The sequence below is a fragment of the Colias eurytheme genome, chromosome 16 (assembly GCF_061535395.1).
Source record: "Colias eurytheme isolate Ceu_HAF_F1 chromosome 16, ilColEury1 Martin Lab GWU primary, whole genome shotgun sequence".
Classification (NCBI taxonomy): Eukaryota; Metazoa; Arthropoda; class Insecta; order Lepidoptera; family Pieridae; genus Colias; species Colias eurytheme.
In genome coordinates, this window is record NC_142995.1 from 380,940 (window position 1) to 400,470 (window position 19,531).

A 19,531-nucleotide genomic window follows, 5' to 3' on the forward strand; every position below is an offset into this window, starting at 1 on the left:
CTACATGTTTAAACTATCCTATCTCTCAAGTTGGATCGAACTGCACATGGTGTGCGAATTATATTATAATCGGTTAAGTGGTTTAGGAGTCCATTGAGGACAAACATTGTGACACGAGATTTATATACATATATTAAGATTACAGAATATAGGTGCAGTATTTCCAAGTTTCAGCTGTTGTCACACTATCATAAGCAGTGTCAAAGACCTCCGGACGAGCGTTGACGACAGGTTGACCAGCATAACGTCAATTTTATATTGATTATAATATTAATTTATTCATATTTATATTTTATTCTATTAAAGATAAAAATGTATTTTTGAACATTTGAAAGGATATAAATAACTTCATAGAGATAAGGGATGCTCTTATTCATTTTTTTTACTTTTTTTTCAAAATAGCGCGCTTTATTATAATAATTAATATATATGCAACATACAATCTAATCGTATTTTTAACTTATTAAATTATTAATGCACTTAGGTTGTTTTTATTTCTACAGTAGGTACCTATCTACATAATTTTATATCATATGTGTTTAGTTTAGGAGAGCAAGATGCAATAAATTACGAATAATGCTGATTTACTAAATCCAGAGCAGGGTGAACATTCCAATTCTTCAAACATAATATGTTAATTGAGTATAAGCTGTAAATGATTGCTATCTAAAGTGACTCGTTTTGTATTAATATATGCAAACGAGTCTCTGACACCGATTCACGACACCTATAAGACATTTATTTATGTCCTAGACGTGATAGAAAAATATATGTTATTGGAAATTGGAACGCAAGGAAAGATGTTTATGTGATTTTTATCTGCAGCAGCTCTTGTTCTAAATAGCTTTGCAGTTTCGTGCATGTAAACTTTTTTCGTAATAACACTTTTATTTTTATAAGAAAACTGACTGAACTAAATGAATTAATGAAATCGAACTGAATAGAGGAAGGTGACAACATATGAAATTAAAAATAATTGAGCTGTAATTTGGAAAAAATATTTTAATATTTTTAAAAATATTTTTTTACTGTAGAGTTTTTATATTTTATATAATATCCGCTTTTCATATACGAGTAGGTATTTTTTTAGTTCTCATATACATAGAATGGTTAATAAATTTAATTGAACGCTAAACACTTACGAGTTAGGTACGATAAACGGGATCATACTTCTAGAACTTTGTAAATTTCCAACAAATCTAGTTTTTAATTCCATATTTTATAGCGTGTTTTAGACCAAATGCAGTTTATTAAATTTAAATGTAACATAAAAAGCATTTTGATTTATAATCCTGTCGTAGCGTTCTTATTAAACCCATGTATTATGCTTAAAATAACCATTTTTGTATGGAAATATGGATTATAAAAACCGGTATATCCTGAACTGGGTGTTTCATAAATTTGCTACGTTTATTGGGGTCATTGAATAATGGCCTTGTTAGCGCCTTTCCGGTGCTATCCAAATAATTTATGATACAGACATGTGAAAATACAACTTCGTGTGTAAAAGTTCTTATAGACTAAAAATAAAAAGTATAATAAGGTAATATTTTAATTTAATAAGCATTAAGTATCACAGAATGTTTTACACAAATGTACCTAAATAGAATAACTAGGTACACCTAGTTACTTTCTACATAAATAACTACATAAAATCTACACACTTTGGTTAGTATTTTCTAAATTATTGAAGCGATTTTGATTAAACTTATACTGTTCTCTATATTTGAGTAAATATAAGCTATTGCAATAATAACGAAAATATGATTCACGTCTAAAACAAATCTAAATAGGTACATATTATTTGTAACTTGCAATGTGTCATGGAATGAAAGAAAGAAAAGACTCTTATAGCCAAATACTTCATTAAAACACATTTTATATAACGGACCCAGCCTTAGCAAAATGCTGCACAAAACATGATTTTCAGGCTAATGATGACTATTTTGCACTTCTAATAATACATACATAGTACACACTTAGAGTACCTACACACATATCAATTGAACCTCTTTTTGCAGTCGGTTAACCCCATGAGGTATGTCAATCGTTCTTCTTGCTAGCTTCCTTCCTCAATCCATATTTCCTGATGCTGCTCAGAAATATTTTAATCGCTCCATCTTAGTTCCGCGGCGGCTCTTTTGATGTATGGTTTGATTTACAAGCGTTTAGTTAAAAATATGGTTTGTCTAAATAATAGGAGCTAGATACAATAACACATAATATGTTTGATTAAACCTATTTATCTTCTATTTAACACCACTTAAGGTATAAGGCCGCGTTTCCATCTGCAAGAAAACTTGCGCAAGAAATGTCCGACAGTCTGTCTGACAGCAGCTTGCAAGGTCTATAACAGCTTGCAGGTGGAAACGCGGAAATAGAAATTTATTGCGGAAGTTTTCTTGCAGATGGAAAGGCGGCCTAAGCATAGGACGAAGTAGACCAATAAAATAAATAAACTACTTACTAATAAAGAAGTTGATCAATAAAACAGATGAAAATATGAATCTGATAGTTCAATTTTTGTAAACATTTTGTTAAACTTAACGCATCCAGTATAATATTATTGATAGAGCCAGTACTACGTAAATATACAGTGTGGAAATCTTCGATGGGACCTAGAAATCCTACTTGAAATACTAGAGATAACAAATTTTGCTGAAAGGAAACATTATTAAAAAGAAATAGGACTGCATTCAAAGATTTTCGTAAAATCACGTGCTTCGACCGGGAAACGTTTCTCTGTCTTGTAATGCAATACTTTAACAAAATAACTTGTTCCTACCAAAAGTTTTTTAAATCACATAAAAATAACTTTGACTTCCGTCAACTCGGTTCATTGAATCCGATCATTAGGTTTGGTAAAATCGATTATAGCTATGGTAGCTGAGTCCAATTTGTGAGATAACTGCTTCCTCTTTACACTGATTTTAAATCGTTTATAAATTAAAAGGTGGTATTAAAAAGAAGTCGGTATCTGTTGATTGTGATTGAAAAAAATACTTTACACTACTAATAATAAAATAGACTTTATTTCAAAGTATTAGATGTAAATTCTCTGTTTAATTTTCTTTAATACTATAAGAAATATTAAAGAAAAATATACGCTGTATAGCTATTAAATATATGTAGTTATAGTTTTCTGTAAGTGTGGATGGCCCCGTCGTGCCTGGTGGCCCCATCATGCCTGTGAAACAATATCTTTAGTTAGCATAGCAAAGAAATAATCAATAATCAATCTTTATGTGTCAACTTATCCATAAACGACATAATCGTTTATGGATAAGTTGACTTTTTTGAAACTAAGCTTTTACTGTGTAGACTAGGCAACTAATATCTAAACGTGGTAATTTTAAGGCTTTTTCTTTGAATACATAGAGCGGGTAATAATACACATACGAGTCGTTTTGACGTAGTTATTTACAAAATATTTTATAAAATAACAATAATTTACACATAATATGTTTTAACTACAACCACCGAACAGTCCTGTGCAAAATCACCATACACAAAAAATTAATACATAGGTACCTACGTATTCACTTCTCTAACCTCTACTCACCAAATGAATAGGTTTACACGAAATCGAGAACACCTTTTAGCCGTTGAATAAAGGTAAAATCTAAAAATAAAATAAGCATACAATGCGTAGTACATTAAAATGCGGCGCAGACAGACATTCCCACGTCGTGTGACCCGCATGTAATACATGGCTATGTGCTTTTATCGACCTCACAAGACACCTTTATAATAGTGAAGACCAGTAGAGGTAGATCAATTTGTAGTTTGCGAAATAGTAGAGTATTTTATAGATTCGTTTTTAAAATATATTTGTCGTATTTCGTTGTAGACTTGTTATAGTCTGAAATTATTGGAATAGAGATTGCAAGTTCACTATTGGAATATTAAGTCATTTACAGCATACAAATTTTAACTTACTAGATTTCCGCCCGCGGCTTCGCCCGCGTTTTCAAAGGAAAACCCGCATAGTTCCCGTTCCCGTGGGATTTCCGGGATAAAACCTATCCTATGTGTTAATCTAAGGTACCCTCTATATGTGTGCTAAATTTCATTGTAATCGGTTCAGTAGTTTTTACGTGAAAGAGTAACAAACATCCATACATCCATACATCCATACATCCATACAAACTTTCGCCTTTATAATAGTAAGTATTAAGATTAAGATTAAGATTATGTCATTAAATTTAACTTAAAAAAATATACAAACGAACAGAACTTACTCCTTTTGCAAGTCGGTTAAAAACTTTCAATTAAGTATCTATAAAGCTTTATCATGTGTAATATAAAATGAAAAGTAAAAATTCGGTGAAACTTTAACGTATACATAATATGAAAACAGCCTATAATTGCTAAATCATCGCACACAAGCGAACCCGCGGCATGAGCATAGCATAATGACTCATCTATTGCTATGCCATCGCATCTTGATATTGATTGCATTAATCTTGCAGCCAAGATGCGATTGATAACGCAGAGTAATTGCTTACAAAGATTAGCCGATGGCTCAGCGGTAAAGCATACACTGGAGGTCCAGAGTTTTATTTAAGTTGTTGGAAAAATTGTCTATCTTTGAAAAATAAACTTCGTTTAACCACGAATTACTAAATAGTTATGGTTTAACTCATGTCTTTGTTTAACTCCGTGTTTTATATTCATGACATAAGATTGTAAAAACTATTGCGCACATTAAAAGACAATCAGGTAAACTAAACGATGACAATACTGAAATGAAAAGCACTTAAATGGGAAACATCAAAAGCTATGATTTTTTAAACATTCGTAAAATGTGTAATATAAAGTATTATATAATTTCAAATGTAAATAAAAACATCTTTAGATTAATCTCTATCTATCATACAATGTTCAAAGTAATGTAATGAAGCAAGCACGTAATAAATCACTGTTTGCTTTGAATGCAAGTAAAATCAATCACACAGAAGAAAATGCGGTCTCATCACGACTGTTATTGTAGTTATTAATAACCCTTGAAAGAGTACATGCTTTGAATTGTTCTACATCATGCTTTTTGAAAACAAATATATCGACTACAGAAAAGTATTTTATAGAGTGATTTTTTTCCAAATAATTTCGTTTCGTAGATTATTAATTAATATGTACAAACATAATATTTCTGTTATAACAAATACTGTATTATGTGCCGGGTACCGTATAGTTCTGTAAAAGTATTTACACAATATTATGTTTACCGTAAACATCTACAAATTTTCTGTAAAAGCCGAAAATATTAACAATGCATTTATCTCTTCCAGACCAGTCTGCCGCAACTGCGTGGTATCACCAACCGGCTCGTCACCACCACCGCTGCAAGAACAGCAATCACCACCTCCCCCCGCGCCAGCGTCACCCCCGCACCTCCCTTCCCCCCAACCACGTCTTCCATCACCGCAGCCCCACCTACCATCACCGCAACCAAGCCACAGCGGATCCTCAATACCTAGCACTTCAAATTCTCCACACCCTTACTCGTACCCGAACTTCAGAAGGAGTCAATACCAGGACTATGCGCTTCCAAACCTGAATCAGGGTCCAAGTTACCATTCCCCGCAGTCTCCTCAGTCAGCTATGTCGCTATCTCCTCATCCCGTGCAGGGGAAGTTCAGGGGATTGTTGGAACATGCTGAACGTCTGATGAAGCCGGGAGACCCGCATCGACATTCGCAGAGTGATGATGATTCTGGGTGCGCGCTGGAAGAATACACTTGGGTACCGCCTGGGTTGCGGCCTGAACAGGTATGTAAACATTTGAAGAGGTTTTTCTTTAGGGAATACTGTCAACAATTCTAATAATATCAAGTAATTTTAAAATGGGGCCAGTTTTAATAAGAATAATAGCAATGGATCTAAAAAAAATCGTAATAAATATTCGTGTAAATATAAGTTTCAATCCAACATATTACGTTTTAGTATTTTCTAGTGTTTGATTTTACGCGAGTATTATACATTTAGAAATTAAAGACTTTTTAACGGATTTTAATATATATTACGTTTTCCTAACCAGACTGATATTTCTAAAATTAATATGCCCTTTTCATATGCTTATTTCTAATCTAAAAATGTATATGTTTTATAGACTTTATGGTTCCAACAGTCCATTAAAACAGCAATTCCATCAATAAAACAGCTGCTGACAATTGACAAATGTTTAAAACAAAAGAATTTAACTACTTCACAACTCAATAACTATCTAAAGAGCCCATTGTACGCGAGACCATTTGCGCCCACCGCAATATATAACTCTTTGACATCTTTGAATATCCACCAAACTTCCCGAATGATATATTATACCTATTTCCTTACACACAAATTTCTTCTTTATCCTTTTGTTCTAAGGAGTTAAATCGCCTATTCATATTATTGACAGTTCAGAACCTGATTGGTGTACTTCGAATATGATTTATGGGAAACACAGGCTTATTCCAAACGGTTGGGGGTCATAATTGTGTGTCAGCACGTCGTTGGCTGCAAGTCTAGAATAATATTGGAACTACTGTAAGCATTGTCGTGGAACTATTCCTTTGTAAAGAGCCATTGTTCGGTTTCTCGTTTCTTGATGAAGACGTGCTGGATTGTTGGAAAAGCACAGCTTTTTGTGAAAGCTTTTGATGCGTTTCCTTTGGGATGCACCTTTGTCTCGCGATTTACGAATGTGCCAAGTATTTGTGCATGTTCAAGTTTTCTTGGCAAAAAGACAAATGCAAGTTTAAAACTTTGTTTAGAAATGTTCCGTGTTTTGTTAAGATCTTGCAAATTTTAATTCATAAGCGTACACTGTAAATTTAAAGTAGAATTAAATTCTAAAGCAGCCATGGTCTTATTGGCTTTTTGATCAAGTTATTGTCTATTTCTTAAGCAGCATAGCAATCATGACAAACTGGAATGGTTCAATATTCGCATGATTTAAATGACAATTGGTCAATCAAATAACAAAGATTAATGTTATGCAAATGCATTTACATGATTTATTTGGATTACTTTTGATTTATTATTTGATACTTACTGTTCTTCTAAATCTTACAAATTTAACGATATCTTCCATTCATACAGCACCATCCAATTTGTTATCTCCATATATTATTTTGTTATCTACTTACATCCTTTCCCATTGAAAGTGTTTATTTAAATAAAACAAACCATTTCCCATCAGCAATTCGTTTAAGATTCAACGTCTTGAATTCTGGTATTTATAATGAGTGAAATAAAGTAATAAAGAGTGCGGGAGGAAGCAACGGAGCAAAAAATTAAAATGTCCCCGCGGGGACGTCCCCTTGTTTTAAAAGAAGCTGGTCTTTCTTCAGCTATAGTAATTTAAAGGGAAGAAATGTTTTAATAGACGCGGTGTAGTCTTAATGAGAAGAATTCTTAATTACTATGACTCGATTGTGCAGTATTTTAACCTAGGAATATTTTATTTATTCCATTTACTATTTTTATTAATTTGGAACAACAGAGTCTTGTATGAAATGTTCACAAATTTATTATAACAATTTGATACTTTAGACTTCGAATATTTCTAATGAATAAGCGTACATTCTTACAAGAATTTTTTTTAATATTGACGACATTATACGAACCTTCATAATCTACAAACAATAAAATCTAGCTACATCTAATGAAATGCACAGGCTAACCCAAGGGACCTTAAGCAATTTAAGACATTGAGTCTCCAGGTCACGTATCATTTTCATTATGTCTCCACAATATTAATAGCTAGACTTAATCAAGCTTACCATCCCGGTTTATTGTTTCATTGAAACAGTTGCAGTTATGGTGGCTGTATTATTTACGATTATAGACGCCATTATTGTTTAAGATGTTGCTATATTGTGAGGAATGTATTATTAGGACTTTAATGATCTGACGTGGATGTTGTGAATTTTGCTTTCCTGTGTTTAATGACTTAATTGTAAAAGAATGTAGAGAACGATGGTGTTTTGCACCATCATGTATAGGGCGCTTTTTTGTTTTAATTTATTCGTATTCGGAAAGTCGTATGAGTTATGATAACTTTTCTTCACTTGTTTCCACTTTATATTTGGCTGTGCTATTTAATCTCCTATTTTGTCAAGAAATATACGTAATCGAAGTTAATTTTTATCCTCCTGTAAAATAGTTACGAGCCATTTTACAATACAAATAATATCAATTAATTCTTTATTATAATAATGAACGATACTGACCATTTAAATTGAATCAAACTGGTAAAATTGGACACACCTTTGACATGTAATAAAGTTGTCAATCCAAACTTCCAGGTGCACCTATACTTCTCAGCGCTTCCAGAAGATAAGGTCCCGTACGTCAACAGCGTGGGAGAGAGGTACCGGCTAAAGCAGCTGCTGCAGCAGTTACCCCCACAGGACAATGAAGTGAGTACTGTAAAAAAACTGGTGAATAGTATTTATTATGTAAAAAATGGCAAAAGAGGTAGGTCGACTGATGGTAATCGAAAAGCACTACCTATGATATTTGCAGTGGCAAAGGCGTAAGCCATTAAAAGTGTAAAAAGTAAGCTAACTTATGTGGAAAAGGGATAAGGAGATGGTGGTGAAGGGATGATGGAGGGAATAAAGGATAGGACTGGGAAGGGAAAATAAAAGAATATCATCTGTACAAAAGCTGTAAATGCCTAAGCAATGGAAATATGCCAATCATTTTCACTCACTCTAAAAGTATCTCAACTGATCTATTATACATAATTCATTGAATAGAGGTAGCTATAAACATAAAAATAAACCGTCAACCATTCTTTAGGTTTTAGATTTGAAAGAAGTTTTCCCTGTGCACATTTGTATGAGGCCTTGGTAGCTGTTTACATTTAACGTGATCTAAGATAAGACGGGAATAAAAACCTTGTAAACTTTATGTAATTTAATGCTGAACGTTGTAATACATTTAGTAGATAGTATTTACAATTTATGAAGTTTTTACCTTACCTACATGACGTTGTCTTTGATTATTTCTGCATTTGTAGTTTATTACTTACCGATCATGATCATGTTTTACTTGTACTGTTTTATGCGAAATAGCTTCCTGCCTTTAATTTCTATTTGATGTAAGAAATAGAATAACTGTTTATTGATTACATTTGACCAAATCTTAATAAGAAACGAATAAAGCTTTTGCTCTACTTTCATTTATATTACATGTCTACTTTACTGATCGATTTTCTTAACGGACAAATAGATCATCAGCCTTCACTGTCCTTCCAGAATGCGACGTTGTTAATTATTTTCTTACAGACCCTATTAAATTCAATCCAAGACCTCGATCTTTACTAAAGTAGAGATCGTGGTAAATCACGGATTCAGCCAAAAAGAAAACTAATATGTCTTCTAAAATTCCAGGTGCGATACTGCCATTCATTATCAGACGAGGAACGCAAGGAGCTTCGGTTGTTTAGTGCTCAGAGAAAACGGGAGGCGCTGGGCAGGGGACAGGCGAGACAGCTGCACGCGCCAGCAACTTGCGAACGGGTAAGTTTTAGACCTGCTTCGTTTATGATTCTGGAAAAGTTTGGTATGGTTCCATAGTCATACTGTATGTATTCTGCTATATTTCTGAATTATTTTGTTTGTAATTTTCTACAGTCATATTGCAGGAATTTAATATGTGATCGCGCATAGTGGTGGTGCATCACGTCGATTTTTCGAATATTGGTGAAGTGATCGAACATAATATTATTATGTGTGAAATGGACCTAATTTGTCGTAATACTATAATTAATTGCTAATAAATGCTATCAGGTGAAAGGTCGAAGAATATAATCCAGTTAAAAGGACTAATTCGATTCAACGTCGCAGCCAACTGGTTAAATCGACAGTTTTATTAAAAGAAGTAGAAGTTAATTTAACGGATATTGATGAAACAGCTGATTTAAAGAGTTGGTTGCGACTAAATACACATAATATTTTGCTATACAATTAACTGATTTGTATGGTCTTCGAGTACAAGGTAAGTTTCTATTTTTAATACTATTTTATTTATTTATCCAAATTAACTATCTATAACAGAGGGTCCCACCGTCGATATTCCAAGCTCAATGGAGGTTATAGTTTTGCATACGCTGAGTACATAAAAAATACTTATAAAATCCCAGATGCATTTTTTTTTCAAATAGATGAATTCTTAAAACCCCTAACAAGCAACCCGCCTAACATTGCCACCCGCAAGTGAGCTATCGTTTATGTTTTCCTAAACAAAATGCTCAATGAAAAATCAAACTAGATTCCAATAAGCAATCTCAAACCCAATACATAGGTATATATATAATTCTTCTAGGTTCTAATATTATTTTTGTGTATTTAATAACATACCCTGTGTTAAGGGAAGGTTTTATTTCCACTGCAAATAAATCATAGGGTTCCCCCTGACCCTTACAATTGAAACAATAATATACTTATATTTATTTCCTCTTTCGTTAACTGCGGCTATGTTATTTAATAACGGTTTAATATCGAGATTTATCGCTTGTCTTATACGAAATACAACCTAGTATTTCATATTTGCCTCCCACAGTTTCGTCTGCTTGGAAAGAAAAAATATTTTATTTGTTTTTATGATGCTTTGTCACATACAAGGAAAATTACATAGGTACGATTTATTTTTATTTATTTTTTTAGAATAGTGGTTAATTTATGTTAGTGGTTTATTTACATTAATAAAGAACTTTGAATTGCAGACTCCAAGACTTTCAAAAAGTACAGTTTGTAAGGAAAATTACGATTTCCGTTTAATTCATTTAATCTTGACTTCGCTAATTAGAAATTAAAAAGAAACATATCATTATTATTCACATTAGAAAATCTTGAAAATAGTTATGAAAAAACAGACAGCGTAAAACATAACACTTTTAAAATCATATGAAAAAAATAATATATAACTTAACCAAGATTATGAAGATTCTCATATTTTTCCAGTTTAACAAGCATGTGTGGTCCCAATAAACAAGTCTAAACCACCCTTCACAAAGACAACTGTAGTCTGTTGGTACATGAGTTATGACCCTCTGTTTTACCTTTACTCCGGAACTGTACATCATCTTCCTATGTCTATATTCTAAATGGATTGTAGTACTGCAGTCTTTGGAGAAACTACTATGAACAAACCAGTCATCTATTCTATTTTTTTTAATAAGCTATATAAAAGTTAAAGGTGAATGAGAAAATTTTATATCCAAAACGCAATCCCGAATTTTATCAATCTGGGCTTATAGATAGTTTAGACTTTGACTTTATTACTTACAGTAACATTTTGTAAAACTAATTATTAGTTTATAACTAAAAAATACACATAAACAAAAGTATGCACTGATTTTATGCTCGCCTTTATTTAGTAAAGTAAGTTCCTTGTAGTACCTACATAATTAGTTAAACGTAAATGTTTCATTCTACCCTCTCAACATTGCAATGCCGTAATTAACTTTTCGGCTATAACAATTAAATATAGATCACTCCCGCGGATCCCCAATAAAACGGGAAATTTTAATTCTTTTAAGTTTCTCGAAATGTGCATACTTACTTTTGCTGATTCTGAAGTTTTACAATTAACTGACTTTTGGACAAATTAATTTCATTTTTATCATATTTTTATGGAGTTTTCGCGAAATTGTAATTTTTAGGATGATTTGTATAACGAGTTGCATATCCATAGAATATAATATATTAAATAAATAAATAAGACTACAATTATTTATACGTGTATAAAAAAATATTCTTTTTTATACACTTATAGATTGTAGTCTTAATAGAAAGTTTAACTCTTACAACCACAGACATTAATGTATGTCTGTGCTTACAATCTATAACATATTATTTTTATGTATTAACTAGATTTCCGCCCGCGGCTTCGCCCGCGTTTGCAAAGGAAAACCCGCATAGTTCCCGTTCCTGTGGGATTTCCGGGATAAAAACTATCCTATGTGTTAATCCAAGTTACCCTCTATGTGTGTGCTAAATTTCATTGTAATCGGTTCAGTAGTTTTTACGTGAAAGAGTAACAAACATCCATACATCCATACATCCTTACAAACTTTCGCCTTTATAATATACAGGGTGTCCCACTATTGGTATACTAAGCGCGAAAGGACTTGTAGTCTTGCATACACTGATCATGTAAAAAATACTTAAACAACAAAATTAAGTCAAAAAATTTTCGATAAATTATTCCTGAAAATTCATATTTTCTTCTCTAGCTTCGCGCAGCCGGCATATACTGCTTCTCTAATGTGAGCATTTTCTCTATGAAAACATAATCTTAAACGATAGCTCACGTGCTGGTGGCAAAGTTGGGCGGGTTGCTTGTTATGGGTGTACACATAGAGTTTTAAAAATTCATCTATTTGAAAAAAAATGCGTCTGGAATTTTATAAGTATTTTTTACGTACTCAGCGTATGCAAAACTATGACCTCCTTTGTGCTTAGTATACCAACAGTGGGACACCCTGTATATTAGACTGGGCTTTCATATTTATAATCTCTAATTAAAAACACTAAAATTGATGACACAATGCAATCTTGTTCAATTCAGGCTTCAGATTCCACCAGAATTGACATTTAAATTTTTATAAACCAACAATTCATTTTCTATCACGAAAACCTCAACAATCATAACTTAAGTAAACATAACGGTTAAATCACGGCTAAGAAAGTATTCCCTTAGAACTAATGATTCGCGTAATGAGTAATTACAGGAACCAATTTTCTATCTCAGTGCTCACGAGTTGTCATAACCGCAAGCTTGTAATTAATGGGGGGAAACCAATGTTTTTCGTTATCATTCTAACTTCTGTTATAACTTTTGTATTAGCACAGATTGCTGTATATTTAAGTACTACGTAAGTATTTTATACGTCTGTCTATAAATACAAGCTAAATATTTGAACATAGGAAAACGTCATAATCATAAACGCAAGGCAAATTAGCAAGCTGTTGCTATCTTCCCATTTAGGAAATATCCAATGGTCAAAAAATAATAAGTAAAATATTTTTCAAAACTGACTAACTATTCATATTTCTAGAAATTTACTTACCAAATCGGTATTCTTTGTCTTTTTTATCCCTCGGAAATTTATTAGTTGTAGAATAATAGGCCTATTATTATAGTTCTGACTAATGGATATTGCAAAAACTTGTAAATTTGCGCAAACCAAACGCACCTGCACACAAAAGTAAATTACAAATAGGAGAAGTAAACACTCGTAAATACCATCAACTTTTCCCGCGCTGCAGATAATATATCACCAAACTTTGCGCGCCATCTGTTGTCACACTTGAGATTTATTGCCACAGATAATGAACGCACGTCGCCAACAGATGGCGCTCAACTGTTTATTACAACTTGACTGATTTATTAGTAGGGTGCCGGCGTTTATTTTATTGGAAAACTCGTACTTGCGATTTCATATCTCTAATTTATGGACGTAACAATCAAAAGTAAGATTTATCGTAAAAGAAATGTGGGTTGTAACTTTGCGTATTTATTTAAATAATTAGAAGTTCGCATTTTCATTTTTTAATTGCTAATTATTTAAAACTCTGATATGAATGAATCGTTACGGTTGTATACGTAGTATATTATTATTAGTCTGTGGTTACGGTCTACATTATTTAAACCTACCTACTATAATATTAAAATTTAGAACAAAAGCTCTTTTTTTCAGTCTTTATATAATATATGTATTATGTTTTGTGGAAACTACGACTTTTACTAACAACCTAAAAATTTTTTTATGATTTAAAAACACACAAATAATGCAGACGATTATCGAACCTCTTCCTTTTTAGTTTTTAGTCGATTAAGCTTGCTTTTTAATAGCATGCCATCTAGCGGATTTCCTTTAAAACACTTGCTTCTAAGAAACCATGTTTACTGTAACACTGAACAAACGGAACATCACAGTTCACCGTTAAACCGCTAGATGGCGCTGACTCAAAAAGTACTAAGAATTATCGCTAGATGGCGCTGACTCAAAAAGTACTAAGAATCATCGCTAGATGTCACTACTAGATCCATCTATAAACAAAAGAAAGCGCCCCGTCCATTATTATTTTACATTCGTAATAAAAATATTTTAAAACCTTTCCGCGAAGGTGTGAAAATGATTTTTGTTCTACGCCTTCGTAAACTTTTTTTTTCGGTGTTTTAGGCGTGGGAACGTCACGGCAGGTAGACTTTTATTCATAATACGAGTTGTAAAGATTGTGCAGTTGTCTGACCACGTATAACCGGCCGTGTGCTTTTATTGTCTACCTCGAGAGTACTCTTCTTTTGTTTTTAATACGCACAACGATTGCTTATTCATTCCGAACGCACCTATGATAATTAGTTCATGATCGTGTGGCAACTGCGTTTTATTTATAAATGTTTGTTTTTATGTATCCTCAGCGGATAAACAGTCGCTGACGTTACTTTAACACGCTACGTCATAATTAAGTTTGTAAAGAAAACTTATCATAGGTATTTAACAAGAAAGTTAGTTTCTTTGAACCTTGCTCTATATCTTATATATAAAAATGAATCGCAAAATGTGTTGGTAAGCGCATAACTCGAGAATGGCTGAACCGATTTCGATAATTCTTTTTTTATTATATTCCTTGAAGTACGAGGATGGTTTTTATGTAGAGAAAACGTAAATATGTACCACGGGCGAAGCCGGGGCGGACCGCTAGTTCCTTATAAAAACGACTAACATTTTATACCATTGAATAGTTTTGAATGTCTGCCATTCTGCTTCAAAAGAACGTCGGCTAGTAACATCTTATACTCAAACGACTTTGCGACAGAACTTAGCGGCGTCCACACCGCTTCAAAACAAACAGTATCTTCAAATAATAGATCTATTGTGATACAAACGTACGTGAATGTTCCATTGATGAAATGTGTCATTATGAATGAAGCTAAATATAGTGTTCGAGGAACGCATACCGACGTGCCAACTCATTCACGCTTATATGGGATTTCACTGTTTCCAAGATTTCTGTTAAACCTTAGGATAAATTAGTAACTTTCTTTTTGACAACTATTCGCTATAACAATAACACAGGTAATAAAATTCTATATTTCGAAGCAATTAGGAGCTCAAAATGTAACATTGAAAATTTAGTCTGTCGTTTGTGAATAATATAAATTAAAGAATATTTAGATTACAGTTTCCATTGTAAATATATATCGAAGCCTGTTTTGAACTTCTGCTTAGCGCATATAAAATTGAGGGAAGGAAGAATTGCTGAAGAATTACTTATGGTCTGTTTCCTGCCATATTAGTTTTTCCTTACATTTAGGTACCAAACAATATTCCTGAAACGAACTCAAGGGCTATCGTATTATTAATATTAGAACTTATGCGACTTACAAGAAAATTTAAAATAAACATCCAATAAAGTTTTATCTATAACTTCTCTATTTCCAAAAACACACTTAGGTATTTTCTAAATTATTATAGATTATCAGTTTTGACGAATGATACCTCAGCCTGCAATAGAAATACCAAAAAAAGCCTCTACAAAGGGAGAGATAAAAAAGCATCACCGTCAAATCGAGCAGTTGCCAGAGATAAAAACTTTATATTCAAATTACGGGGGTAGCTTTTTATCAGACCACACCTGCCGTTAAAAACATGATTAAAATGCCATTTAATCTATTTTCTATATACATAAGCTGTTGAGGACAACCCTCCTCTATAGATTCAGGAGTGCTTAAATCGATTTAATCTGACGCACTGCAGCTAAATTTTACAAATTTTGTATTCTGAACATAGATTATAAGTTATAACGTTGCGTTGTCCCGAAGGTGACGTTTTTTATGTAGATATTTAATTATTCTGTGTTAAAAAACGATCATCAAGTTCATAATCAAAGAATGGAAAATTACGCCACTCTTGCAATCTGGAAGACATGAACAACAAACTACTTAAACTAAACTAGGAACTCATGTAGTTTTGCAAAGTACCTTTGTATCAATCATAAGAACTAAAAATTAAAATACATAGGTAAGTACTGATATATTGTTTTTAAAATAACAACGCATAATATAGCGAATACGATTTAAAGGTTAAAACAATCAACTTATAAATCACAATTTTTTTAGCTCAAAATTGTTCCTATAATCCCCATACCGACTAATACCCAACATAATAACATTATAAGTTTATAAGAAGTTTAAAACCTCCTCTAAGTAGCCAGTCGGCGATATACAAAGAAAATTAAAGCTCGTTTTGTGAGATTCATGCAGTTTTGGTGATGTTCGACATGTGCTCTCAATCTAGGGAAATTGAACGCGTTTTTAAATATTAGTTTAAAGAATGTACGATTTGTACGAGATGTTTTTCCTTAGAAATGGGGAATTTTCTGAATGGCTCTATCTATGAATTTAAGTAATTGTTATTTTTCTGGAAAATGTCTAATAACGAAATATTAAACTTATGTGCTCTTCTTTGTATTGATATACAGTATTTATTTATATTAATCGTGGTATTGACCCGCTATAAGTACCTAATTTTCATCTCCAATGTATCTATCATCTAATTATTTAATATTGCTGTTTTTTTTCAATCAAAATCGAAATATTATTAATTATTATTTACGTTTAATAAAATTTATTTATATAGGTAATGAAATGTATTTTTATATAAATGATCATTACCTAATAATTGATGGCTAAGTACCGCATTACTGAGTCGTATGCAAGTATGCGACAGATGCTCTGCGCAGAGCGTGGCACTAGCAAGGTTGTCTGCATTATATTTTATTTTAACTCTTGTATTAATATACGAAATATGAAATTACAAATATAATAATATGTTTGTCTCGTTGAGATTGTTTTTACCTTTTGTACTCTTGTACCCTTTATTAGAAAAAAAATTATATGCAAAATATTTATATGAAAATGAACGTAAAAATATCTAGTGCAACCAACATAATATACTCAGATCATTAATTATTTATTATCATGGTATTTAGATATTTTAATAATCTTACTTTTGGTTCACATTTTCACAATAGAGCTCTATCAATCGTTTTACGACCATAAGACCATAAAAGATAATTAATAAAAATCTAAATTTTCAAAGACCCAATATTTCATATCAATAATAACAAAATTCACATTGGTAGCAGCCCTACGCCCTGAACACCTATTTAACCTCAGAATGAGTTTTTGTGTAAACTTTTTACTTATCGGCCCACTAATATTATGCTTATGTTACAGTTTTTATATCTATGCCTGTTGGATAATTTAAAAAAAAAACTCACAGTGTTGACGTTTGAAAAAATATTTTTTATCTGTGACGGCATATGGCGGCGCGTGCTACTCGCACATTGCGCATGATTTTTTTTGCATCCGATTCGAAAAGACGCATATGCGCGGGATCAGCTTTTTTTTTCTATTTTTAGGGCACAGTAATAAATTGAATAAATTTAAATCGAGAGTTTGTAACCTTTATTGCTGTACTGTTTTACGGGGTAAAACAATAAGAGTTTAACAATATCTGGGAATAAAAAGCGAAAAAAAAAGAAGTAGGTTGACGCACGGAATCTTCAAACATTTTAGTTTAAAAAGAAAAACATCTTAGTTCCTAATTTTCTTGACAATAAACATAATTTTATTATGAAAATTCAGAAATGACCTGAATCCAAACAATTATTATCTAAATTCTAAATGAATGTTTTATAGAAAAAAAGTTAAATAAAGATTTGTCAGAAGTTTTTTCAATCTAAAAAGCTACGGAACCACAGAAGCACGTGCACACTTTACAAAGGCGCCGGCGTTTGTTTATGGGCTATGAAAAAGTAATAATCGAATAAAGCTTTATTGTTTGTCTGTCTGTCCGTCGATTGCGACGTGTTCTCCGAAACGGCTGTAATTGCAGACTGTCGGGTAGTCATATACAATATACATCCTGACTTCTTGTTATGCCTAGTTCTACCTAATTCTAAATTGAATTCATTGAAAATATTATGCAAATCATACTATTGCTACCTACAAGATATGAGAAAAACATTTTAATGAACACTATAAAATATACAAATAAAATAATAATAAAAACGACATTTTCTTTAATCGAAAGCCATTCAATCACCAATATTGTACCATAAGACGTTATTTTCCATGATAACAAATAGGTATAATATGTATTACATTTCATAGTACTAACGCTCGTTTCTTTACAAAACTATTTGGCAGGCGACTGGCGAAAAACGTTGGCAAATAGATAAAAAGGGAAATAAATAGTGCCAAGAGCTTCGTCAGGCTATTGAGGGTTCAAGACTCTGGAGTTTTCGCCAAGGACTCGGTTCAGCCTGCTAGGGATGGGTACTGTCGATATCGATAGAATCTAATAGATATTTTGGTTTAAGCGAAAATGTTATAGAATATAGATGATAGAGCCAAGGTAAAGCCAATTTGTTTTATCTGATAGTAAATTTTAGATATACATATCTATTTAATTGAATAATGGGTTTATTGTTACGCTACTATTAGACATTAGTGTAAAGAATAAAGATTAATAATGTTACATATATATTGGTTGTTTTTGGGAGATACAAATACCTTCATTTTCCAAACACAAGTGCCGTCAAAACTGTTACTATGTAAAATTATAATAAAATTTATGAAAATAAATCATCACAACATCGCAAGTGGGATCGCATTTAATGCAAAGTTCGTTCTCCTACTTCTACTCCTCACATATTTTTGAATTCATCAATAAACATATTTATTATTTTTATCGATAACCAAACACATGCCTTTACGCCTTTCCGACAATTTACGCGACAAGGGGAAGAAAAAGGCTGCCAAATATATTCATCATAATTCGGGTCAACGACCCTTTGACCCTTGGACGGTTATATAGTTTATTAATCACCTATATCGTATATAATTGCGTTTTATTGCCACTCAGCTAGCTAATTAAAATATGTCGTAAAAGAAAACGTATAATTTGTCTTGTTATTTTTCCTTATTTAGAGTAAGATCACAGATTAGTTAATAAGAAGGAAAATAAAATTAATTTGCGACAAAAGCTTGAATTTGTTTTATTTAAATTATGTTTAAAGTGTACTTCTTCTATTTCTTCTGAATAATTTCAAAGTTTTTTGTAGTTTGAGCTTAGAGCATTTGAGTTTTGATAGATTAATTAAAGAAAATACAAACAACGACATTTATTTATCTTTTAATAATTTTATCTTATAATTATTGTTATATGCAAGAGGTTGTCACTGTTTGTTTAGTATAATAAGATAGAGCAAATACAATTAAGTTTTAAGAAAAACCCGCATAGTTCCCGTTCCTATGGGATTTCCGGGATAAAAATAACCTATGTCTTATTCTGGGTCTTCAGCTACCTACATAATAAATTTCATTGTAATCGGTTCAGCAGTATTTGCGTCAAGGAGTAACAAACATTCATCCTCACAAACTTTCGCATTTATTATATTATTAGTATAGGAAGTTATAATCCGACATAAGTATGAACTAAATCCTCAACCCAAAAAAT

The 19,531-nt window shown here is 32.1% G+C and overlaps 1 protein-coding gene across 6 annotated transcripts in view; it reads left to right on the forward strand.

The window, feature by feature from the left end:
• Positions 1-19,531, forward strand: part of LOC149901505 (uncharacterized) — a 251,564-nt gene that overhangs the window by 179,550 nt on the left and 52,483 nt on the right. For all 6 annotated transcript variants that reach the window (XM_090110579.1, XM_090110580.1, XM_090110581.1 and 3 more), the window contains 3 exons: positions 5,292-5,772; positions 8,295-8,408; positions 9,387-9,515. In XM_090110579.1, the coding sequence (XP_089966705.1) occupies positions 5,292-5,772; positions 8,295-8,408; positions 9,387-9,515 (724 nt within the window). The remainder of the gene's footprint in view (positions 1-5,291; positions 5,773-8,294; positions 8,409-9,386; positions 9,516-19,531) is intronic.